We start from the raw sequence: 26,451 nt of genomic DNA, 5'->3' as shown, positions 1-26,451 counted from the left end.
CAAGTTCAAACCCCTTTGCTGACAAGGTACAAATCTGTCGTTCTACCCCTGAACAGGCAGTTAACCAACTTTTCCTAGGCCGTCATTGAAAATAAGAATTTGTTCTTATATCAATCTTAAATAAACAGGTTGCAACATACTGTAGCTGCTTCCTTTATTCTACTTCTTTCAGTACTGCACAAATTTTCTCTAAAATCATGTCAGTTAACAGTGTTTCTGTGACTTAAATAGCAAAAGGGTGAACCGAAGATAGTACTTTGTTTCATTGTGTGGGGGGAATAACTGTTACATACTGTATCAATGAAGTCATACTAATACATGGAGATATAGAATGTGTTCAGGGTGTATTTTCCATACTGTTTTGGGTATGAGAAAACATATCAACTATATAGATAACAAACTGAACTGGTCCCATTCTCTGTTGTTTACTTGATTTATTTGTTGTTTGGACCCAAAGAAAGATGGCTTTGCTTGAGGCGGGACAGACTTGTAAAAGAAAGAGAATGATCAAACATCATCATAGAGCTCTTATTGTCATTAAGTAATAACAGTGCTAATTTGCAGAAGGATTGCAGAATTCTGATCGGAATTATTGTGTCAAAGATATAAAAAAAAAAATCATCACAATAATAATAATGAATACCACAAAGTAAAGAAAGTACAAATCTGCTTTACAACACACTATGTGACAAACAAATTAGAGAAGACATGAACAACGCTTCTCCATTTTGTTCCCAGGTTTAGAAAGAAATAAACCCCCCCGTGAGGCGTTCAAGAGAACTGACGACAGTAAGTGTTACTAAACGGATGTCCATATTGGCATGTCTCAATGTTGGGCAACACATCTTGAACGCTCCGCCATTAGGTCTAGTGACTTAACCATGTCAGAACAATGACATAAAATATGTTATTAAACAGTCATGACAGCTGACATAAGCTTGACACCGTCATGGCACAAATCTTTGCTTCAGTCAGGTTATTGGCTTAGCATACCGCTAGCCAACTAATTTACATAAATACCCATTTGTGTCATGACAGTGTAAAGGGTTGTCAGTATTTTGACATCAGTTTTCATGACCGAAAATGACATGTGTTATGTTATGACAGCGTTATGTCACCCTTATGACAGAGAAGTCAGTTAAAGTGTTACCGAACCTGTATCCGACTTGCCTGTGTAAACCATTGTTGCAATAGTGAACATGTACATACCGTAGTGTATCTACACATATGGCTGACAGCATAATAGTCATGCAGGGTATTTATTTACATAATGTATACTAGTATCTTTTTACCCATCCATATGCAGCTTATTAATATTGTATTAACAGTCATTGTTATCTAGTGTTGCCATTAGTGAGCTTGGAGATTACATTACATGAGTTGATCAAGTATGTTTGAATAGCACAACCAACTGGTATAACAACTTCAATGTTGTGCCACTCAAATGCCTCCTCTGATACAACCCTATAGGATTAGGCATCGATTTCACACTTCACAACCATTGAAGTAGACATTTTGTGAGAAGCGGTCTCAGGTAAAGTGATCTTTTGAAACACCCACAGTGATCAGTGTTCGCTGATCTTTCAGCACTGTTTACATACACACACACACACATTGTCTCAACGAGATACATTTTGTCCTGCTGTGCGAGTGTTACAGTGGAGTCATGTATGCCAGATTGATCCAAAAATGTATTCTAATCCATTGGTTCCCATTTAAGGATAAGTTAACACTTACCCTTAGCAAAACATCGTCCAAAAATACTAGTAATTAAATCATGGGCAACGGAATAAATAGAACATTCTGTGTTACCCCGGCATATTTCCACAAGAGCAAAACACAATGCAATCAGTGCTTATAATGCATAAAAACAAAAATATTCAGGCCACTTCTTGCACGAGCAGAACCTTGTGTTCGAGGCTCCACAAACCTGTAAGAGTATCAATTTTCTCTCTTTATATAAAATCAAAGAAATATTCATTTCTCATCATCATCAAAAGCCACAGAGTCACAGCACACATCACTATTGAACTATATGTTGGAACAGAATATGTGAGATGAAGATGACAGGCTTCAATTGGATGTGTATCAGGCCTAACGTTTGTTGAACACTGGTCAGCGTTGACAACCACTGGATCAGGAAGAGAGAAGAGATCCCTCATTTCCTCCAGATCCAGGGTCAGAAATAGAGATAAGAAAAGAAAAAGCACAAAACACACCCCTTTCCCTGACACTTCGACTGGCAGCGGACACAGTGGAGAAGAACTATAACGGATGGATCTAGACAGTTAGCCTGGTATCCAAACTGATTGCGCTGCGTTTCACAGGAAAACTGGTGAGCTCAGCGTTCAATCTGGTTTAACCAGGCTAGCTATGAGTATGATATAGGGTGACATACAGAAGGGGAGCCCCAGAAAAGCAATGCCAACAATTAATGGTGTAGAGATGGAAATAGCAACATTGAATCTAGATGATACAGTACAGTAACTAACGCATTGCACCTGTTGTGAGGGAATTGTTTGACTATGAACAATAGAGTAAGAGCCTGGAGACCGACAGCTGCTGATAATACAAAGATCTTTTTACATTGTCCACTGGGCCGTGTTCTGACCCTGCAAGTAGCTACCAGCAGTCCTGGGTGGCGAGATGTGACTGGGGTTCCCCTTGGAGGCTTGGGGGTCGACTAACGGGGACGTCATTTGAGATGATTCAGGGACGGGCGGAGACGGTGGGAGTTCTTGGTGTGACGGTGAAGGTTGGGGGTGGAGTCTACGGGGGAGGGGGGAAGACGTTTGAAGAGGGGGCGAATGACGTGAGGAGGGGGGCGACAACATGGCTGCCACTGTGTCCCGCGGTGACGATGGGTCAGGGAAGGATCGCGATTCATTTGGCCTTGATCTCGGTGTAGTCGCTGCCGTCATCCCCCCTCCCTGAGGCCCCCCCATCCCTGGAGCGCCCCCCGAGAAACTGCAGGGCGGCGTAATTCAGCTCTTGCCTCTCCAGGTCTGCCATAGAGCCCACAGGTTGATAATCCCCGTCTTCTCCCTGTTGAAGATACGGAAAGAGAGAAGGCCCATTCAGAATCACAGGTTATATCAGCACAGTGCCACCAATGCCATTGACACCTCAGAACATTCAGAGTATAAAGGGATAACATGACAGACATTGAGAGAGGAGAAAGGAGGGTTAGTAGTTACTGGTGAGCAGAGGCGTAAAACAAGGAGATTGAGGCGGTTTAGCATATCCTGTTAGTATCGAGGCAGCCGTGCAACAGTAGTACTGGAAATCAAAGGCAATAGAGCACATGGAAGCTGATCTCAGACAGCAGACGACTGTGGGCCAGATCTGGTTGTTTTGTGACACATACAATGTGGCTCAGTTCTGGCACCACAATGAGTCATATGGCCCAGATCTGGTCCAAATGTATGAGATGCGAACTGGGGGAGGGTTGGCACTTTGCTTATGGGCCATCTCTGGCTTGAGTTATGTGGCCCTAACAACCTCCCATAGTTACTTTTGGTCTGAATGTGGGCCACATTGCCAGGCAAGGTCTGGACATTTCATGCAACAGATCCACTTCAGGACCGTAACACCAAGTGGTTAACTGGGTAAAATGGTAAGTCGTAATATTGTAGACTAGAGCCAAATTTGGGCCATCGCATAATTTTGCTGTCTGTGATGTGTGAGGGATGCTGTCTACCACTGAGACTTGGAGTTGGGATTGGGGCTGGGTTGTTTAGGAACCTTACCGTGCTCTCCTCTAGAATGGAGTTAAACTTTGAGCCCAGAAGCTCTGTCTTAAGCTGTGCAAGAGTAAGGGAAGAGAAAACAGAGACAGAAGAACGCAGAGAAGCGATGAAGCAGAAAACAGATGTCTGGAAAGGCTATGGTGGCAGCTACACCAGTGGTACTGTGATAGATAGCTATAGTGGTACTGGGATTCTCAGGCTAGGCCAGTAGTTGACTGGGGAAGTTTACATTTTCTCTTTAACATAAGAGGTCATATAGGTTTTTGATTATTTATGAATATCTCCATGGAATGAACCTTACTTTACATCAAAAATAGGACATGAATTGAATGGGTATAGTATAGTTTCAGTATCAGCAACGGGTAAGCTATCATTCTCACGTTTAAGACAGATCTGAGAATGGTCATTATCATCATTATAGTCATCATCATCAACATGTCTCACCACTTTCTTCCTCAGACATTGTTTGTCCTTCTTGACTGTGCTGTAGTACAACGCTGGGTTCTCCAGTTTAGAGACCAGGTCCTGCCCAGGGTTGCCATTCTCTCTGGGGGGTGGAGTCACAAGATCAGACTCGGTCTCATGGCCACTAACTAACTCAGGGCGACACTCCAAGCCTGGGCATCCATTTTAAAACAAGGGCCTGCTTCCCAACGCAGTTAATAATCTACAGGCCCATGGTTCATGGTTGTGGTCGACGTTCATGGTTGTGGTTATTGGTTCATGGGTTTAGTTGCGGTTGAGCTGACACCCTCTCTTGGAGCGACTTTCAGTAAAAGCTTTTGTCGGAATGTGATGTATTGGTATAATGCTGAAGCACCTTAGTTAAGTAGGCTACCGTGGCTGTATTTTTAGCATAGCAGGTCAAGGGTACAAAGCAGGGAATTGAGCCTGCAAACTATAGGCTACGGTTAGTCTGGCTTGCTAACCCAATCCACCAGGCAGCCATTTTGGATCTCCATCTCAGAGGATTCCAGAAATGGGACTAGGGATGGCAAATGAATTGAACTCGCTCTGGCGTTAGCATAACTTATGACTAATGATTCTCAAGTCCGTTCATCGATCAATCATTCACTCATGAATACACAGAGGTGTTTTAGAATGGATGGCGAGGCTGAAGTGTTTCCTTATCGTCGATTCAAACAGGAAATGACCTGTACCTGTAACTCGCATCGACCCCTGTCACAGTTAGTGAAGGGTGGATACTCACTTCTTGTTGTTATGGCCCACATATCTCACTGCTGCGATGATGAAGGCGATGACAGCCACTCCACCGATGGTGCCAACAATCACTGCCATCATGTACTTCTCTAACATCGGACAAGAACATCATATTGAAGACAATATAGAAACATAAAATACTGTTTAGCTAGGTCCTGGTACTATAACGTATTTACATTCAAGATAATGCCATTGCCATATCAAGCCAATGGGGTAGCCAGTTTATGCTCTTACTTATACAGTCAATCTAGATATCATATAAAAGGTACTACACTTCAGATTTCAGTTCAATCTCTCATGTATGCTTGGCTATACAACGTGTAGCATTTTAATTGTATGCGTTTGTTTCTGTGTTTAACCATAAACCTGAACTTGTGTACTCACTCTCCTGCTGTAACTCCAGATGAAAGCTCTCCGACCCGTATATGTTGCTAATGCTGCAGTGCACATTGACAGCACCGTTGCCCAGGCGCTCGCCCTTCTCCCGTAGTTTTATCATGCCCGTGGACGTGTGGCCGTCCGTGTGCGTGTAGTAGTTGTAGCGGCCGTCCGTGTCGTTGATGGTGATGTTCTTGTCGGGGAGGTAGAACTCGATGATGGGCTCAGGGTTACCCGTAGCCATGCAAACACACTGGACTCCCTCCCTCACCACTGTGCACTTGGACTCTTCCAGAAGGACAGGGGCGTCTGAAGAGAGGGTGGAGGTAAGGATATGACTGACATGTAGAGTGGGATGGCATGGTGTAGCGTGGTGTAATGTAGGTGGTACAATACGATATGATATGTTATGATACCACATGACATGATGACCCACTCACATTCCACAGTGATGTTTAGGGAGCTGCTGGCTCGTCCGTGTTCGTTCTCTGCCAGGCAGCGGTACTGTCCGTCTCCCTGAGGGGTGAGCTCCAGAAGCTCCAGCACAGACACCTCCTCGGCAGTGATGGTGCCCACCAGCTCCCCGTCCTTCAGCCAGGTGAGGGTGGGTGCGGGATTGCCTTGGGTGCTACATTGCAGGGAGATGGAGGAACCTTCCAAAACGGTCAGGGAGCTGTTTACCACTGGCTCACTGGGAGGGTCTGCAGGGAGGATAGAGAGGGGATGAAAGGTAGAGTTATATGAAAGGAGTTAAAATGTTTTACTGTGTATAAACAAGAGCAAGAAGCTATGGGCCAGGTTTATCACATGACTAATACATCGTTATATATATTGCGCATCACTACTTCACAGGAGAAGCATTTGACTGCAAACATAAAAATGTTTTAATCAAAATAAGTTTTGGTGCAGAAATGCCTTCTTGATCATGTGAACTTTCATGTGCCTTAATAACAAACGTGTATGCCATCTGTAAATATGAATAGAATTGTTAAATTACGAGCCTAGTTGGTTTAGCCACGGAAAAAGTCAGGAACCTTCCCACTAGCCATGATTGGTTGAGATAATGGATGGGCTGGACAGGCTGAGAGATGAGTTCGGATTTATCTGCCATGTAGCGTGCTTCTGTCTATATTGAGCTGCTCAGTATGTCTAGGTAATCTTTTCTTAAGCAGATTTGTTTTGGAAAGATAGTTTTACACTTTCTGGAGGACCGAGTTTGAAATCAGTGTAATTCCCGGTGGAAGCAGAGTATGATAGCTAAGGAGATGGAGAAAATTCAGGCGTTTGATAGCAAATGCGGAGGGAGTCGAAAAGAAAACAGTCTGTTGTGTTAAACACCTGTCTCTGGATTACATCTTCAAAACTAAGGGCAACCATGTCATCCGTGACAGAGAGGGAGAAGCGTTCATCCATGTACTGTATACAGGTAAGAGAGTATAGCTAGCTACATTTTCAGATATTATACATTTCTAATTTTGTCAGGAAGTCATTTTCATTGCAAGTTAAAGCGTACTGTTAGCTGTGTAGTAATATTATTCGTATCTCAGAGCCATTTTCTAGTTTAGCTACCTGTAGATTCATGCAGGGTACTAATGCTACGAGTTGGGATAATGTTTAATTGTTTAGCTAGCTAGTTAGTTATCTACATGTCTAAACAAAATACTCCACTATGCAAGTAACCATTTCCCTGTACAGTTTATTTGTGCATTATTTGTGCATGTGACAAATAAACTTTGATTTTATTTGATATAGTGTGTGTTTACCAGAGACTGTAATGTGAAGAACAGCATGAACTGCACCATAGTCCGATATAACGTTAGACCAACGAGACAGTGTCCAAGTTCTAAAATTATCTGGTAGAATGCTATGCTTTTACACTCACAACCGTAAGCTATTTTCTGTAATTAGCGAACCGTTAACTTGTAAATAATGATCTTGTTGTGAGTTTATTTTCCTGTAATAATTCATTGATAACTGTTTACAGACATGTTGATAGACCAGCCTTTAGTCTTGAAATCTTGCCTCACGTGTGAATCCTTAAAGAGATGGGTGGGGCTATGTCTTAAGAGGGTGTGAACAATGCTTAATGGGTGTAGACAAAGAAGAGCTCTCCAGTAGGTCTACCAAAACATTCAAGTGTCATTTTCTTAGAAGTGAGGTTATAAGTTTATCAACTTTTAAAGCAGAATGACTTTCCCATTGTTCCTCAACTGCAGTGTGTGATATACTATTTTCTAGCTCCGAGTCTTTACTTTTATCCAATGTAAAAAACACCATTTTAAATTTGACTAAATAAGACCGAACCAAGTCGGTCGGTCACATATGTCACTGCAAATGACATAAACTAAAATGTCAGCTTGGTTGACATACTGTATAACTACAATGGTTAAATGTAACTATTTTTGATTATTACAGAAACACCATGTTGCACAATGACACTTACACAAGACAGCCAGGTACATGGATGTGTTCATAGCGCCATAGCCATTATCCCCCACGCAGGTGTAGATGCCCTCCTGAGAGGGGGTTAAGTCCTCCAGGGAGAGCGAGGCGTTGGAAGCCGTGTCCCACAGCAGCTCCTGGTCCCCAAACAGCCAGGAGATCCTGGGAGGAGGGTTACTGTCCACCTCGCAGTGCAGTGTTACCGAGCTGCCCTCCATCACCTCCACGGACACGTTCACCATCACCGAGCGAGGGGCATCTGGGGTGAGAGGAAGGGGAAGGTGGGGTTAGACTATTAAAAGTGACAAGTGTATAACCTGCTTAAACCCGACCTAACACTGCACTCATCATTGTTTCAAAGAAAAACAAAAGGTGAAATGTAGAAAAATAGGGTTGGATGCCAGGCTAACATACCCAATGAATACCATGTCACAATCATGCAATATATTTCTAAATGAAGTTACTATCCTTCTACTTTAGATGTAGAATATTGGATGACTGTAGATATTGACAATGATTCTACAATGTGTATATCAGAAATATGTGTAACACTGCTAATTTACATTTGGCGTAGTCGGCATGATTCGTTTTTCTATATTAATATAATCCGCCACATTACATAATGTGTCCCCTGTTGTGTCCCAATGACACGCTTCTCACAGAATTTGAGGATTCAAAGCTACAGGTTCGGTGACAACAGTCAGTTGGTCACTTACACTTGACATCCAGAGAGATGAGTCTCTCATAGACCAGGGTGGTGTTGGGGTAGTAGACTCTGCAGCCCAGCAGCTGACCATTGTGTATGGGCCTGGGGGTGAAGATGAGCGTGCTGGACAGCACGGCTGTGTTGCTCTCTTCCACGTAGTCTGAGGTATACTCAGGTTCAGGCAGGTAGTCTGTGTACATCCATTGGATCTCTGGGCTATTCTCTGGACAATTGTCTGGAGCATAGCACGTCAACTCCAGATTCTCGTCAGCGACTATCTCCTCAGGGATGTCAATGTTGGGCTGGTCTGGGGGACAGAGAGGATATAAGCGAATGAGTGAAGATTCACCATTTCACAATATTTACCAATTCTCATTAAAACTATAATAATTATAATCCCAGCTAAGACAATCCTAGCCTTGTCCCAGATATATTTGGGCTTGCCAACTCCTACTGTCATTGTCATGCCAAACAGTGTCCACAGTCGTTGGAAAGACAGCACAAACAGATATAGTACGAGGCGAGGGCAATCCAGCCCATAAATGTGACACATTCAATTGTAAACAATTGTAAACATAACCTCTCAGCAGGCTTACCCAGCACCTTGAGCTCAGAGAAATCTGGGTAGGTGTAGATGTTGGCACCGCCCAGGTCGGCACGGAAGTAGTACCTCCCTGAGTGCTCTGTACCTATATTACTGATGAGCAGGGTGCAGTTCCTTTGTTGCAGGTCCCCAATGAGCTTGGTACGCCCTTTGTAACTTTCATGTACGATGTCTGTGCGCGTCTTGATCACCACAGGTGGGAAGAGCTGGGGGTAGGGCTGACCAAAGTACCAGATGCCGTGGGTACCGCGGTGTGGCCGGATACCGGACGGGTACATGAATGTGCAGGGGATGACCACGCAGGAGTTGGTCATGGCCGAGATGTCCCTGGGTATCCATACATTCCACTGGCCACTGACATCTGAGGGAGGGCAGGAGGGATATGGGACAAAGATTGGAAATGGAAATATTGAGAGCGAAATTATATACTGTATCAATGACCCGTCAATCTACAATACATCTACAGTTTCAAATGGAATCACTGAGAAAAGATGAACAGATAGAGAGAACAAAGGATGATATCATGATGTTCTCCCTGGTTGAGATGGTAAGAGCAGAGACCCTATGTGGAGGAAGCATATGGCACCACTGGCACCACTGTTTAAGTGATAGGGGCAAGGTTGAGTCAAGTTGGGCGCCAGCCAGCCATCAGAAAGCACTGGAACATTAGGCTGATTTCCTGCTGCCATGTGTGACAGTTGGAACCTGTATCTACTCTGTACCCGTTTGTTTTAGTGTTGTTTGCTGTAAGTTTGACACACTCTAAAAGACAACTGGGTCAATGCAGTAAAACCACCAGTCAGGAAGTTAAAGCTTGGTTGCAAATGGGTCTTCCAAATGGACAGTGACCCCAAGCATACTTCAAAGTTGTGGCAAAATGGCTTAAGGACAACAAAGTCAAGGTATTGGAGTGGCCATCACAAAGCCCTGACCTCAATCCTATAGAAAATGTGTGGGCAGAACTGAAAAAGCATGTGCGAGCAAGGAGGTCTACAAACCTGACTCAGTTGCACCAGCTCTGTCAGGAGGAATGGGCCAAAATTCACCCAACTTACTGTAAGAAGCTTGTGGCAGGCTACCCTAAATGTTTGACACAAGTTAGTAAGGCGATGCTACCAAATAGTAATTGAGTGTATGTAAACTTCTGACCCACTGGGAATGTGATGAAAGAAATAAAAGCTGAAATAAATCATTCTCTCTGCTTTTATTCTGACATTTCACATTCTTAAAATAAAGTGGTGATCCTAACTGACCTAAGACAGGGAATTTTTACTAGGATTGAATGTCAGGAATTGTGAAAGACTGAGTTTAAATGCATTTGGCTAAGGTGTATGTAAACTTCAGACTTCAACTGTATGTAAACTTCGACTTTAACTGTTTCTGGATTACTTCGTTTCTGGTATTACATTTGTAGTCTTGAAATGAATTTCCCCAGTCTGAGTTGTGGTGTAATCGAGTAGTTATTCACACTGAATAGGGAATGAGAAACATAAAAGTTTTACCTTTGATGATTAGCAACACTGGCAGAAGCAGCTCCAAACACCACATGGTGTCTATTTAACCCTGAACCGGAGACCTCTGCAACAAACATCGGACCTCAATTACGCAGCCACAACTTCAACCTTTACCATTCTGTTCTGGACCAATGGAGCCCAATGCTAAGTGATATATTTTGAATATGCCAATATAGTGACATATAACTAATGTCAGTAGTGGTGACATGTAAATGCAATGGTTAAATGATACATTTTTTAAAAAATATTATAATTAGCCTATGTTGCTTTTATCTCAGGTAACAATGGCAAAAGTCAATATGATTGTGTGTAAAAAGACAATAGACATTACTGACTATTACCTTGAATTGTTCAATGGGCGAAAAGTAGCCAAGACAGAAAATGTCTGATTCCTCAGCTTGGTGGTAGCAGTAGTAATAATGTTCACTAGAGGGCGCCCAATCACACCCAGACACCTCAACAGCCCTCTCCCTTATCTTCTCTGTAAAAAAATAAAAAATAAAAAAAACACACACAACAATTGACATGAGCATCAGGCGATGTCATCAGCCCTGCTGCCTGAGACGGACTCTTCGGGTTCTTCACAGGCACTGGCACATAGACATGGTGACGCACACTCTCTCTTTCTCTCGCGCGCTCTCACTCAGACGGCATGGTGTGAGTGCCTGTAAAGTCACTCATTAGGCTATTCATACGTAAGTCCCAGGTCTTCGACAGACAGTCACTGTTGGGCCCTGTTCAGAACAATGACTCAATACCCTAGTCCCTAGGCCCTTATCCACTACATGACATCATGGCGTCAACCATCATCATTTGGTCCGTTGGTTGTTTGGACCCTTTACTCTGTATCTACCAGTCTGTGTCTCCCCCTGTATGTCATCCATGATGCTATGGAGGCAAGGACTTGTCTTTAGCCTCCCTCCGAGCAGCCGGTGGCTGCAGATGGTGGGCCTAAGAGTGGATTGTGTTGGAGAGCTCCATGATTAACACATCACTACGTCCCCAGACAGTCTATAGGCTGATAAGCTGTGTTCCTACGGAAAATAAGGGCAAATTCTGTTGGTTTTATGCAGTTTGGCAACAACAAGGAGAGGGTATTCTGGGCTGAGGGACACGAACATCCCGTTCTCGAACAAGCGATTGTACGCACACAAACAGCATGCTCATGCGTATTTCCAAATAGTGTCATAACACTTATACACACACACACACATTTGAAATCCAAAGTAAAATGTACAGTCCACATACAGATCACTTATAAAGTTGACTTGGACCCCTTTCAACCAAACCATGAGGCTCCAGGTTATGGCAATCATAGCCAATGCCATTAAAACATTTTAAAAACATTGCGTCAAGCTGTACCATCTGCATTAGACAAAACCCCAAGAGAGGGACTGTGTCTGAGCTGAGAGTCAACACATCAGCCATGTCAGGAGGAACATAATAGCCCGGAGAGCAGGGCACTGACACCACCAGCAACAACAACGAGAGCCATTGATTGGCAGACAAACGGCCAGCACAGAGACCAGCCACAGACCACTTGCCTCATACCAGCTTCAGCACCAGGCTCCGGCTCCCTCTCGGTTCCTTCCCTCGGGTTCTGTCGGTTCTACGTTCTCCCCGAGCGTGTGCTTCCCTTGTGGGTCTCCACAGGTGGAAAAATCCTGTCTGTCGGGTTCTATGGATTCTAGGACAGGGGACGAGGAGAGAAAGAGGGACAGTGGCAGAGAGAGAGATGGAAAGAGGGAAAGAGAGACTGTGTGAGCTGCAGGCTGTGGTGAATGTGTGTGGTGGGTAGTTTTGAATGTGAATTCAAACATTTCTCTGCCTTTTTCTAGGCCCACTACACGCATTCCTCTCCTCTATCGCCCTCTCTGCTATTGCCCGTCTCTCTGTCTCAGACCATGGACCAGGCTTTTGACTCTCACAACCAGGTCAAATCAACCCTGCTAGCATTAGATAACTTCCCTGCTAGGACCTACTGTATCCACAAAGAGCCAGTGACCTCGGGGTGAATGTAAGTGTAGCCATAATATCACTATGACTAGTGAGTGTGACTAGATAAGTATGACTGGGTTTATACCCATACAGATGAGAATGTTCTCCATTTCCAAACAGTTCCATTGGAATCATACATCCCCACAGTTAGAGGCTTTAGTTATTGTACGGTGCCCACGTTGACTACCGTTTGCAAACAAAATGAGTAAATATTTTAAAAACTAAGCCAAAAGATGCAAACCTGGGATTCTGATCTAGATACGAACAACAATGGTTCTTATTTTATTACCCCAAAAAAATAAGACATTTGGTGTTGTAAAATGTTTTGAGCATTCCGTTGGACCACACACACACACACCAAATATTTTCCTGCATAAGCTATGTTTGTGGATGTGGGATGACAACATGGTCCAGCAAGCAACTAGAAGGACCCCCTACATATCAACGCAACAAAGAATACTTCTATTTCATAGTGGAGCGGTTGTTACAGTTTAAGTGGCGTGAGTCACTGTCTCCAAGAGCCTTTAAGCCATAGGCCAAATGATTACATCCACCAAGCCATGGATGCTTTCAAGGGAATCCCTACACAAACGCACTTGAGGATGGGCTGAGTAGGCCTGGGTGGCGGAAGGTTGGTAGAGTCAGAGTGAATACCTCATTCACAGACTGGAGCCTGTACAAATGAATGTGCAGCATGCCACAGACCCCTACACACATGAGGCACACGGCGTGCCAACACACTTCGCACTGTGGCCCTTACGGCGACACAACAGCTATGTGACCTTCCTCTCCGCCTCCTCCTCTCTCCTTCCCCCATCCCCTCATCCTCCTCCACTCGCTGTCGTTGGGACAAAGCAGTGTTTCCCTGCGCCATGGTCATTGTGTGTGTGTGTGTGTGCCTGTGTGTGTATGTACGTGTCCACTTGGGGGAGGTTTCCTCCTAAGTCATTTCAAACATTTACAGAGCTTAGAGCTTACAGTCGTGGCCAAAAGTTTTGAGAAAGACACAAATGTTAATTTCCACAAAGTTTGCTGCTTCAGTGTCTTTAGATATTTTTGTCAGATGTTACTATGGAATACTGAAGTATAATTACAAGCATTTCATAAATGTCAAAGGCTTTTATTGACAATTACATGAAGTTGATGCAAAGAGTCAATATTTGCAGTGTTGACCCTTCTTTTTCAAGACCTCTGCAATCCGCGTTGGCATGCTGTCAATTAACTTCTGGCCTGACTGATGGCAGCCCATTCTTGCGTAATCATTGCTTGGAGTTTGTCAGAATTTGTGGGGTTTTGTTTGTCCATCCGCCTCTTGAGGATTGACCACAAATTCTCAATGGGATTAAGGTCTGGGGAGTTTCCTGGCCATGGACCCAAAATATCAATGTTTTGTTCCCCGAGCCAATTAGTTATCACTTTTGCCTTATGGCAAGGTGCTCCATCATGCTGAAAAAGGCATTGTTCGTCATCAAACTGTTCCTGGATGGTTGGGAGAAGGTGCTCTGTTGGTACCATTCGTTATTTATGGCTGTGTTCTTAGGCAAAATTGTGAGTGAGCCCACTCCTTTGGCTGAGAAGCTACCCCACACATAAATGGTCTCAGGATGCTTTGCTTTTGGCATGACACAGGACTGACGGTAGCGTTCACCTTGTCTTCTCCAGAAAAGCTTTTTTCCGGATGCCCCAAACAATCGGATTCATTAGAGAAAATGACTTTACCCCAGTCCTCAGCAGTCCAATCCCTGTACCTTTTGCAGAATGTCCCTGATGTTTTTCCTGGAGAGAAGTGGCTTCTTTGCTGCCCTTCTTGACACCAGGCCATCCTCCAAAAGTCTTTGTCTCACTGTGCGTGCAGATGCACTTCCTGAGCAAGCTCTGTACTGGTGGTGCACCAATCCCACAACTGAATCAACTTGAGGAGACGGTCCTGGCGCTTGCTGGACTTTCTTGGACGCCCTGAAGCCTTCTTCACAACAATTGAACCGTTCTCCTTGAATTTCTTGATGATCCGATAAATGGTTGATTTAGGTGCAGTCTTACTGGCAGCAATATCCTTGCCTGTGAAGCCCTTTTTGTGCAAAGCAATGATGACGGCACTTGTTTCCTTGCAGGTAACCATGGTTGACAGAGGAATAACAATGATTCTAAGCACCACCCTCCTTTTGAAACTTCCAGTCTGTTATTCGAACTCAATCAGCATGACAGAGTGATCTCCAGCCTTGTCCTCGTCAACACTCACACCTGTGTTAACGAGAGAATCACTGACATGATGTCAGCTGGTCCTTTGGTGGCAGGGCTGAAATGCAGTGGAAATGTTTTTGGGGGATTCAGTTCATTTGCATCGCAAAGAGGGACTTTGCAATTAATTGCAATTCATCTGATCACTCTTCATAACATTCTGGAGTATATGCAAATTGTCATCGTACAAAATGAGGTAACAGACTTTATGAAAATTAATATTTGTGTCATTCTCAAAAATTTGGCACAACTTTATGCATGTTCATCTGCTAATCTGACCACTATCGCATTGCCATTGTTAGCAATGTTGGCACAGCAACATTTCCAAACTGCTATACTTTAGTTAATGGTATAGAGACAAAAATAACACATTGATGAAATATTTTTATAAAGTTGTTTCTTACTCATGATTGTTGGTTTCTGTGTGTTATACAGTAATAACAACATTACACTGCTAGAGGTCACAGGTCTGTATTGTGATAAATACTTAGGTGAAATGTACACACTAAGGTCATCCACACTAAATGACCTTAGTGTGGACCTTCACTCTTGGAACATTCACATTGTAAAAATGACTGCAACACAAATTCCCCTTTAGGAGTCTATGGGAGAGTTTCAATTGGTTTTGCTCGCCTCCTGCATCCTCTCCTCTGTTCAGGGAATCTGGAAACAAATGTGCTTGTATGAAATGACACTCCCCTTTTCCACTTGCGCGTCATCAGGCAAATGACGTTTCTAGGGGTGGAATCCCCAAATAAATGTGTAAAGTGATTTAAAAAACAAACAAAGGTAGCTAGTTGTGCAAGACATTTTAAAGGTTAAAGGATAAGTAGTTTATCATTTTTAAAAGTGTGCATGCTTTTCTCCTTCGAGAAAACAACAGCTGATTCAAAGGGGGTGTGGCGGACGTTAAAACCCTTCCGTGCTGGGCGCCGTTGGGACGCTCTTGTGCGTCCTCTGCTGAAGTAGATAATCTAGGAGAGGAGGACACTTCTTCATTCGCCAACTAACGAATTGATGCTCTCCTCCACCACTTATCGTTTTCCGGGTCACGGAGGAGAGGAGGACAGCTTACTTTTTATCAGTTGATAATCTCCCTAGGCGTACACTCCACCACTCCTCCTGTTCTTCATAGAGTTTCACATAGCCTGTGGGGGCTGTATTATCCCAGCGCCAACACAATAGGCAGAATAATCACAGGCATCCTTAGCCCTATAATTTCATTCTAACAATTATTCTTCAAAGATAAAAATCATAGCCTACACTAGGCCATATGCAGTGTGCACTATGTTCATGACGTCTAGTGCAACAATGAGACTAGCGACACAGAATCAGTCAGGCCGAAACAGGCCATGACACCTTGCCATATTACCATGACTCATATTCCATATTCCAAATGATCAACCAATAACAAATGGCCCCACTGTCCTCAAGAGAAGGAGCCAGCTCAGCCAAGATAATTTGTATTCTTAATATCATATACTGTATGTATGTGAAGCTTGCTGGTGGCTCATATGAATAAAGGAAACACTGTATGCGGAACACTGCCCATTGTGAGGCAGAAACTGGAGGAATTTTCCGGAACAGGCCAGCTCACAGCTTGCGTTGCTGTTCGCCTGTGACGCGCACTGGTCCACAAGCTCTGGCCCCCACTAAAATACTCCAAGGAGCAGATGGTCTTAAAGCACACCCGCTCCCCCCTCCCACACACACAGCACTCAGAGCTGCCTGTGAGAAGCCCACCCCTCCACCGTCACTCCACATGACACAGTCTGTGTGAGGTAGAGTACTGCTTATAAGGCCACAATTACAACCTGTAAAATGATGACAAAATGTAGGTGTGACATGTACAGTGCCTGTACAGTATCTGTGTGTGCATGTACAGTGCCAGTCAAAAGTTTGGACACACCTACTCATTCCAGGGTTTTTCTTTATTTTTACTATTTTCTACATTGTAAAATAATAGTGAAGACATCAAAACGATGAAATAACACATATGGAATCATGTAGTAACCAAAAAAGTGTTAAACAAATCCAAATCTATTTCATATTTGAGAATCTTCAAAGTAGCAACCCTTTGCCTTGATGACAGCTTTGCACATTCTTGGCATTCTCTCAACCAGCTTCATGAGGTAGTCTCCTGGAATGCATTTCAATTAACAGGTGTGTCTTGTTAAAAGTTAATTTGTGGAATTTCTTTCCTTCTTAATGCATTTGAGCCAATCAGTTGTGTTGTGACAAAGTAGGGGTGGTATACAGAAGATAGCCATATTTGGTAAAAGACCAAGTCCGTATTATGGCAAGAACAGCTCAAATAAGCAAAGAGAAACAACAGTCAATCATTACTTTAAGACATGAAGGTCAGTCAATCTGAACTTTTCATGAACTTTGAACGTTTCTTCAAGACCTGTCGCAAAAAACATCAAACGCTATGATGAAACTGACACTCATGAGTACCGCCACAGGAAAGGAAGACCCAGAGTTACCTCTGCTGCAGAGGATAGGTTCATTAGAGACTGTTCAGAGGAGACTGTGTGAATCAGGCCTTCATGGTCGAATTGCTGCAAAGAAACCACTACTAAAGGACACCAACAAGAAGAAGAGACTTGTTTAGGACAAGAAACACGAGCAATGGACATTAGACCGGTGGAAATCTGTTTAATCTGATGAGTCCAAATTTGAGATTTTTGGTTCCAACCACTGTGTCTTTGTAAGATGCAGAGTAGGTGAACAGATGATCTCCGCATGTGTGGTTTCCCCCGTGAAGCATGGAGGAGGAGGTGTGATGGTGCTTTGATGGTGACACAGTAGGTGATTTATTTAAAATTCAAGGCACACTTAACCAGCAAGGCTATGACGTCATTCTGCAGCAATACTCCATCCCATCTGGTTTGCGCTAGGTGGGACTATCATTTTTTTTTCAAGGACAGGGCAATGACACATGACACAAAACACACCTCCAGGCTGTGTAAGGGCTATTTGACCAAGGAGAGTGGTGGAGTGCTGCATCAGATGACCTGGCCTCCACAATCCTCTGACCTAAACCCCCTTGAGATGGTTTGGGATGAGTTGGACCGCAGAGTGAAGGAAAAGCAGCCGACAAGTGCTCAGCATATGTGGGAGCTCCTTCAAGACTGTTGAAAAAAACATTCCTCATGAAGCTGTTGGAGAGAATGCCAAGATTGTGCAAAGTTGTCATCAAGGCAAAGGGTGGCTACTTTGAAGAATCTCAAATATAAAACACTTTTTTGGTTACTACAATATTTCCACATGTTATTTCATAGTTTTGATGTCTTCACTTTTATTCTACAATGTAGAAAATAGTAAAAAATAGAGAAAAACCCTTGAATGAGTAGGTGTGTCCAAACCTTTGACTGGTACTGTATGTGTGCGTACGGCCCAATACATCACTGGGGCCAAGTTTCCCAGGACCTCTATAACAGGCGGTGTCAGAGGAAGGCCCTAAAAATTGTCAAAGACTCCAACCATCCTACTCATAGATTTTTCTCTCTGCTACCGCACAGCAAGGGGTACCAAGTATAGGTCCAAGAGGCATCTATAAACAGCTTCTACCCACAACCAATAAGACTACTGAACATCTAATTAAATGGCTACCCAGACTATTTGCATTGCCCCCCCCCCCCCCCCCCCCAACCCAACCCATCCCCATGCTGCTGTTACTCTCTGTTATTATCTAATCATGGTCACATTAATAACTCTACCTACATGTATATATTACCTCAATTACTTCGACTAACCGGTCACATTGACTCGGTACAGGTACCCCCTGTATATAGCCTTATTATTGTTATTTTACTGCTGCTCTTAATTATTTGTTACTATTATTTCTTATTTTTGTAGGTATTTTTTCGCAAAACTGCATTGCTGGTTAAGGGCTTGTAAGTAAGCATTTCATTTGATTATAACATTTCATTTGATTTGCATGCGGGGGTGTATTTTCTGAGTGCATTTGTGTGTGTGTTTGTGCACCTGCATGCATTCAAGAGTGCATTTGTGTGTGTGTTTACTAATGTGTGTATCCTCTACCTGGCAGCCGTGTGTCTCTGGACCAGTATCCAGTAAAGTGCTGCCAAATGCAGTCCCAGCACAGTGGGCAGATGGTGAGCCACAGGCCTCCTCGCTCATTAGAGTGCTCTCTCTTCCGCCCTGCCCAGTAGGGGGCGACAAACAGAGCAGTCACCTGCATAGCCCCGCAGGCAGGAGGCCAAGACCTACTGCGGAAAGATACGTATCGCCATTTTCAATTCTCCCCCGAACCTTCCCAATGTCCGAATCCCAAACCTTCCCAATGTCCGAATCCCAAACCTTCCCAATGTCCGAATCCCTTCCCACACTAGTATTTCCTTTTGTACAACATATAGACTGAAGGAGTGTGTCAGTTAATACCATGTTCCTCACTCCTATGAAGTATTTTGTTTGCATCAGCGGTCACGCAGGAGAAGAGCCAAAGAAAGGACACATGGACCTTATGGCACAATAAGCTCAAAACAGTCCGTCCGAATTTAGATTTGGAATCTTCATCTGCTGTTGTATCTGCTTTCAGAATTCTAAGTAATTGTGGTGAGACACTGGCAAAAGCTCTGGTAAAAGTAGGAACTGTTCATTTCTGTGTGGTACTTGGAGGAAAATCTGTCCTTTGATTATTGCATGGCTTTCACTAGCCCCTACTCACGCAAATGCAAACACACACACACACACACACACAAATGCAGATACACACAAACTCACACAATACTCAATCACTAGATCCCTCACTTGCTCATTTGCCACTTCACTTACACACTCACCTTAGAATACAAGGTAAAAGACGCATTCTCGTTTCACTCTCAATGTCTTACCAATTTCAAGTCATGCCGCTGAGTATTAAACGAAAAACAACTGAAATCCAACACATTTGCTGTGTCACTGTATTAATGAGGACACATTGAACCATCATACAGACACTGCTCCTCATACCTTCAATATTACTGTAGAAAAGCAAGAGTCGTTCAGGTGTAATAACTCATCCAAAGTCAGCACCTAGACCAGTGGTTCCCAGACTTTTATGAACAGCGGCACACCTCCATGTGATAAACATTTCTACAGAAAACCTAACATTCCCCTATTCATTTATTTAGTGGTAATGACCTCCATCTAATCTGATCCATACTACAAATCTTCTATTTTCTGTGACAATTTTTAAAAATAGATTAAATAGGGTTTATTAGAATGTTTTAAATAGTTTGCATAGTTCCTTACTCATTATGAATCACTTGTAGGCTGTAGGCTACCCCTTTAAGAGCGTCCAAGAATCCACTGCAGAAAAACAATTAAATGTGCTCAGGTAAAATAGGTATTTCGTTGTGAACGGTTTGCGCTAGAGAGGAGCGGTTTTCTGCATTAAAAAGGTTCAACCACGGACACAAAGCCATGGTCGGTTTGTTTCTATGGTAGAGGCTGTGGTACAGCTCAGCCTAATCAGACTTGCCTGTGCTAATGGTTCTTGCAGGCAAAGTAAAATTATACAAATTACTTTTCTCTTGATGAGAGGCCTGAACACATTGGACTTGAAAAACAATGACAGAGATGTAACCATGTGCCAATGCCAATATTGTATTAATGTATTGTCAATGTATTAGCTGAGCGCACTGGTGCTCCCAAGTCAAAATTCCACGTGCATTCCACAGGTCAGGTCACCCTCAAAAAAATTCTGCACACCGGTTGAAAACCACTGACCTAGACAGCTCTAACAAAAGGTATGACACATAGAGAGGCCAAGAAGCACTGAGCAACCAAGTCAATAGCTTTCATTAAATAATCATGGCCATGAAACAAACTAACTCCATGGACCAACTGACTCCAACTATCTCCATGGACCAATTAACTCCAACTAACTCCATGAAAATGACATTGTTCAGAGCTTTTACTCACCTGTGCAGTCAGGTGAGTGTCACAGGCGTTTCTCTCTTGGGCTTCTAGCCTCAGTGCCAACAAGCCTGTCTCCAACAACAAGCACATGTACTACTATACTCTAACCATCACGCCACCGCTCACGCTGCCATCAAGAGACCTCTCGCCCCTCTCTGTACCATGCCCCATCAAGAGGGGAGGAATAAACTGCCCTCCCTCCTTCTCTCCCATATGGAAATCAGTCTCCTCAGTGTACCAGCATTGTTCTGTGCCTTCGCCTCGAGGCCCAGCCATTCATAAATGCACACCCCGCACCGCCCTGGCCACAATGACCTCCACTGTTCCCACTCATCCCAACACATGTGGGTGAGGCTTTGAGCTCCAAGACCCTTTCCATCCAACACGGCCATTAGTTTAACATTGGATGGGTCCGAGCATATTCGTTTGTTTTGGATTGATGGAGTGCAATGTCCTTGTTTGAGGTCACTACTACGCCAAAGGGGGTGGAAGAAGGGACGCCGGAGAAGGGGGACAAACAGGGTTAAGACAGAGATGGGAATTAAAATAGCAATGTCATTGTATGGAAATGGTTGTTGTTTTGTGGTAGAAGACCTCTCAGAGGCTAATATAGTATATGCCACTCATGTCCATATGTAATCTATAGACCTTTTTGAACTATAGCTACGGTACTTGTAGCTGCCACCTAACCTGACCAATAGAGGGCTTGACCAATACATTTGCCACCACAATCTTCTAAACGGCTGGATATTGAGAATAATGAAAGTCCTTAAACTTCTCCTTTGGCTGAACCATACTGAACTGGTTTTGAGGGCACAGTGAGGGGCATGTGACCTAAAACTGCATCACTTCCTTTGTGACCAGATCATAAACCAAGAACGCATTGTCAAAAATTCCCTTACAGTTCTCAAGAGGCCCTATTCTTTCCTCCAGCCCTATTTTCTATGACCTTGTCCAAGATTGAAGGTTGACAACTCAAATGTACTATAAAGGAAGGTCAGGCAATATATTTACTGAACAAAAATATAAATGCAACATGTAAAGTTGGTTCCATTTTTCATGAGCTTTTCATTGTTGCGTTTATATTGTTGTTCATTATATTTACAAACATTTATTTCACGGTAAAAACAATCATAACAATAACGATGTGACGGATGATATGAGCCCTCTGAACATGACCCATTGACTACAGTGACTGTAACTGCAGTATGAGAACATTCACAAGTGTTTTGAGGGCCAGAGGAAAGGTCTAAATATGGTTAAATGCTGAAAACCAATCATACGCACATGGCATATATCCACATCCTGATAATAATATTAATATTATATTAATTATGATATTGAGATATACACTGAGTGTATACAATATTAGGCACACCTTCCTAATATTGAGTTGCACACAGTTTTGCCTTCAGAACAGCCTCAATTCGTGGGAGAATGGACTTTACGAGGTGTCGAAAGCATTCCACAGGGATGCTGGCCCATGTTGACTCCAATGCTTCCCACAGTTGTGTCAAGTTGGCTGATGTCCTGCGGGTGGTGGACCATTCTTGATATACACAAACTGTTGAGGTTGAAAAGCCCAGCAGCGTTGCAGTTCTTGACACAAACCACAGCGCCTGGCACTTACTACCGTACCCCGTTCAAAGGCACTTACATTTTTTGTTTTGCCCATTCACCCTCTGAATGGCACACATACACAAACGTGTCTCAATGTGACAAGGCTTAAAAATCCTTCTTTAACCTGTCTCCACAGGTTTTAAGGTTTTTGTTTTGCCCATTCACCCTCTGAATGGCACACATACACAAACGTGTCTCAATGTGACAAGGCTTAAAAATCCTTCTTTAACCTGTCTCCACTTTAACCTGTCTCCTGTCTCTACACTGATTTAAGTGAATTTAACAAGTGACATCAATAAGGGATCATAGCTTTCTCCTGGATTTACCTGGTCAGTCTATGTCAAAGAAAGAGCAGGTGTTCCTGATGCTTTTCAGACTCCGTATACAGTTTATATTGCTCAGGCCTTAGAAAATAGAGCATGAAAACACAATGGTAAGGGGAGCTGCTCCCTGCACCCCTTGACTGAACCTCTCTCCACCCAAGACTCCTCCACCCCTTCAACCCACCCTGCTACCACCCCCTCCTGTCCTGACACAGTAGCCATTGTCTCCCAGGCCCTGCTGGGTGAAAAGAACAGCACAGCTCGAGCCTGACACCGCACAACACTGGGAAGTCGATGTGCACAGATAATTGTCTTTTAATCACAACAATCCCCTTTTCTCTCTGCTCTTGCTCCTCTCTCTCTCTCTTGTTGGATTTCTCTCTCTTCTGGTGGCATTAGCTAATTCGACCCATCGCCCTTCTTGTTCTATGATTTCTCACATTAGTCTTCCATTGTTTGGTCATGGCAGCATTCAAGTGAATCATGTTTCTTCTTCTGCTTCTTCTAGTTCACCATCATCCCCACCATCATCACCCACTACCATCCCCAAATACACAAAGACACACTTACTCTCTCTCTCACACACACACACATACACACACACACACACACACACACAATATCCCCCTATTGTAGTGTATGATTTTGGGGGGGGTTTGGGCTCTTGCTGGACAGAGATAGCCAGGCCAAGGAGAAAGGATGAGAGCAGAGCACACACTGAGAAAGAATCCACACCTACCCATCCACCTTTGGTGGACAGGAGAGATGCATGGTTGTCATTTGTGACCTCCCAAGAGGAGCAGCAGTCTAGCAGTGCTCGAGGCGTCACCAAAGACGTGGGTTGGAAGTCCCATAGGGCGGACCACAAATGGCCCAGCGCCGTCTGGGTTAAGGGAGGGTCTGGCCGGGAGGTCTTTACAATTAAGCTGTCATTGTAAATAAGAATTGCCTACTTAAATAGAGGTTAAATAAATAAAAAATTAAGTTATTGGTACGCATACAGGGTGTCAGTAGAGAGACATCAATCAAATGTATTTATAAAGCCATTTTTACATCAGCCGATGTCACAAAGTGCTATACAGAAACCCAGCCTAAAACCCCAAACAGCAGACGTAGAAGCATGGTGGCTAGGAAAAACTCCCTAGAAAGGCAGGAACCTAGGAAGAAACCTAGAGAGGAACCAGGCTCTGAAGGGTGGCAGGTCCTCTTCTGGCTGTCGGATGGAGATTGTAACAGTACAACAGTCAAATGCTCTGACGGTACTACTCTCACTGGTCATTTCTTTTTTTTGTAAGATCCGTAAACTCATTATTTTCTCTCTCATTGATTAACATTTCTCATGATCTTCTGACACTACTAGCTTGCTATCTTGGTACATTCCAGACCTGGGTTCAAATACTGTTTGAAATCAAATACTTTATCTGATGCTTTATTGAAGTTGCCTGGTTTAATGGATCAATAGAATAATCAAAACAATGCAAACCCCATCTGGCACTTTATGCAGGCTAGAGCAAACACTCAAAGTATTTGAAAGATTTCAAATAGTATTTGAACCCAGGTCTGGAACCTTCTGCTACATTCTGCCATCATTGAAGTCTCATGACATTATGACATAGAAATGAACATGTTGTCATTACGTCCATCTGTTCCAGCCATTATTGGGTCCAAAGGAATCAGGTCACTAGATTATTGGATGTGTCTGTTGTACACCCACTGTCACTACTGGCTTGTGTCCCTGTGGAACGGAGGAATTACTCCCCAAGGCACATTTGCTCCCCAATCTGTGCCCCACTTTGCCTCATACCCAATTCTGGCTTTATCTTGGGAATTAAGTCAACTATACTGAGATATAATGCCAAGATCAACTGAATTGTATTTATTTAAACTGATTGTCCCAATGGACCCTTCTCCTGAGGCACCTCATCTTATTATCTAAAAGCAAAAATGGGACCACCCTCTCGAATAAGAACAGAATAAGAGAACAAAACTTTGTTGGGATATGAAACAGCACTCATACCCATCTAGCTATCCTAGATGTTCTGTTACACTGCTGCAAATAGACCCAAGCCAACATACTGTCCACGCCTTAGCATTAATGAATTGGTGTGAGTCATGATGTTGTTTTCAGCCTTAAAAAAGGACCACGGATGAGGAGAGAAGCTCCGTTGCTATATCGAGGCTTCTAAAGCCTTACTGGTACCAAACCTCTACAGCTTTCACATGAAAACAACTCGTATGTTATAAAAGGTCACCAACTCACTCTCACAGTGCCACACTCATCCTGTCACCAAAGAATGAACGTGACTGCCAACAACCATGTGCTAAAACACTTGAGACACGAGGCTGAACTCGCGAACCATACCTTGTGAACTCGTAATGAATTGTAATGGTACCCTGATACAGAGCATGCAATACAGTGTGAGGTATTAAAGGCAAACACAATGGGATACAATGGAAGCGTTTCAGCCGACTATCAAATAAAGTAGGATTACGCAAGAATACCATTAGGTATTACAGCCCTGAAAAGACGGATGCAATTAGCAATAGTAATCAAAGTCAATAAAAGTCAATTAACATAATTGCAATAAAATCGAGATTAGTAATCTAAAGCTAAAAGCAAACATAAGAACACAAGTCCCATACATTTAGTATAGCTCTTACCTCATCAGTTGATATGCACCCAGTGAAGCACTCAAATGCCCAGCAGATAGGAGAGGAAGACTTGCTGGTTCCTATGGCATCTGCCTTCTCTCCTACTCCCTCCCTCTTTCTCTCGCTCTCTCCCTCTCTCTCGGTGAATCAATCAAAGAAAACTAAGGGAAAACACAATTCTGTATCAGTTGTATTACTTGTAATATGGATTCATACCCATTGGGTAAATCTGTCATAAACCACTTTCTTTATATAGGCAAAACATTACATTGTGGTGTCAAGCAGTTTGTAGTGACTGAATAACATTGACTAAAAGACTGTTTGGCTTCCTTTGTGAAACACGTTTCAATATATACCACGGCTTTCAGTCAAATCAGCATAAAGGGCTCGAACCACTCTGTTTATAATTATCTATAGAACGCTTAAAGTTTGCATATTTGATTTCATATCATTAGATCTATCCAAAAGCAGGGTGACACAGCAACATCTGGTGTGCTGGTGGAGCTGATGTACCAAGCAGGTGGCAGCAGGGTTCTTACCTTGTACAGTACCAATCCTCACGACTTGCCATAACAAAATGTGGCAACAATTCAAAATCCTGAACATATTTCAATAACAGGTATAAACAGAGGGCGCCGTTCAGTCAGACACAGCGTTACACCACATCCATCATGTATACATATTGGCAGATGTTGAACATGGAAATTGGACAAGCAATAGCAAAAAGGCCTTAAGATTTCAATCTATGAAAATAGGAAAGACAACGTATGGTAATGGCATTCATGTGGTCAAATAGTAGATACCCATAAAGACAGAAACAAACATTGAAATACTATCGTGCCTTCTGTATGTCATACAGTATTCCCTGCATGATACTCCCTCAGCGAACAGCTCTTCTTCATGCCACAGAAACAAGACAGTGACGTCCGGTGGTACCTCCTAGAACAGCATGTCAGATCGCTTATTATTGAATTTTCACTTAGTTTCCAGTTGACATCAATGCATGACTAAGTGAATATTTGACTTAAGTAGAAGTTCGCCCCATAGAATGTATTTTATAGAGAGAAAAAAAAGCACT

At 43.3% G+C, this 26,451-nt stretch overlaps 1 protein-coding gene across 15 annotated transcripts; it reads right to left on the bottom strand.

The window, feature by feature from the left end:
* Positions 1–419: 419 nt before the first annotated feature.
* Positions 420–25,720, bottom strand: LOC110488530 (myelin-associated glycoprotein). 15 transcript variants are annotated; one of them, XM_021560764.3, is made up of 13 exons: positions 25,383–25,720; positions 12,159–12,301; positions 10,956–11,095; positions 10,603–10,678; positions 9,093–9,461; positions 8,507–8,803; positions 7,792–8,049; positions 5,789–6,049; positions 5,355–5,657; positions 4,960–5,059; positions 4,194–4,296; positions 3,750–3,803; positions 420–3,045 (listed from the first exon to the last, which is right to left on the bottom strand). In XM_021560764.3, the coding sequence occupies exons 4-13, from the start codon at positions 10,646–10,648 to the stop codon at positions 2,884–2,886; spliced, it is 1,953 nt and encodes a 650-aa protein (XP_021416439.1). In that variant the 5' UTR covers positions 10,649–10,678; positions 10,956–11,095; positions 12,159–12,301; positions 25,383–25,720; the 3' UTR covers positions 420–2,883. The 15 variants fall into 15 exon arrangements, with proteins under 15 accessions (XP_021416439.1, XP_090054319.1, XP_021416446.1 ...); XM_090198193.1 differs by having other exon boundaries at positions 12,166–12,301; positions 25,383–25,492; XM_021560771.3 differs by lacking the exon at positions 25,383–25,720 and adding an exon at positions 20,782–21,030.
* Between the last annotated feature and the right edge of the window lie 731 nt (positions 25,721–26,451).

This window comes from Oncorhynchus mykiss, chromosome 2 (genome assembly GCF_057628025.1).
Source record: "Oncorhynchus mykiss isolate SJ-2025 chromosome 2, ASM5762802v1, whole genome shotgun sequence".
NCBI classification, from domain to species: Eukaryota; Metazoa; Chordata; class Actinopteri; order Salmoniformes; family Salmonidae; genus Oncorhynchus; species Oncorhynchus mykiss.
This window is presented reverse-complemented; position numbering and strand designations above follow the sequence as displayed.

Excerpts from the sequence above, each read along its gene's own strand:
- LOC110488530 (XM_021560764.3), bottom strand. The coding sequence starts at position 10,648 with ATGTGGTGTTTGGAGCTGCTTCTGCCAGTGTTGCTAATCATCAAAG. Across the intron at positions 9,462-10,602 it reads AGTGTTGCTAATCATCAAAG|ATGTCAGTGGCCAGTGGAAT; the intron begins GTAAAACTTTTA and ends GCCCTCCCTCAG. Across the intron at positions 3,046-3,749 it reads CCATTCTAGAGGAGAGCACG|GGAGAAGACGGGGATTATCA; the intron begins GTAAGGTTCCTA and ends TATCTTCAACAG.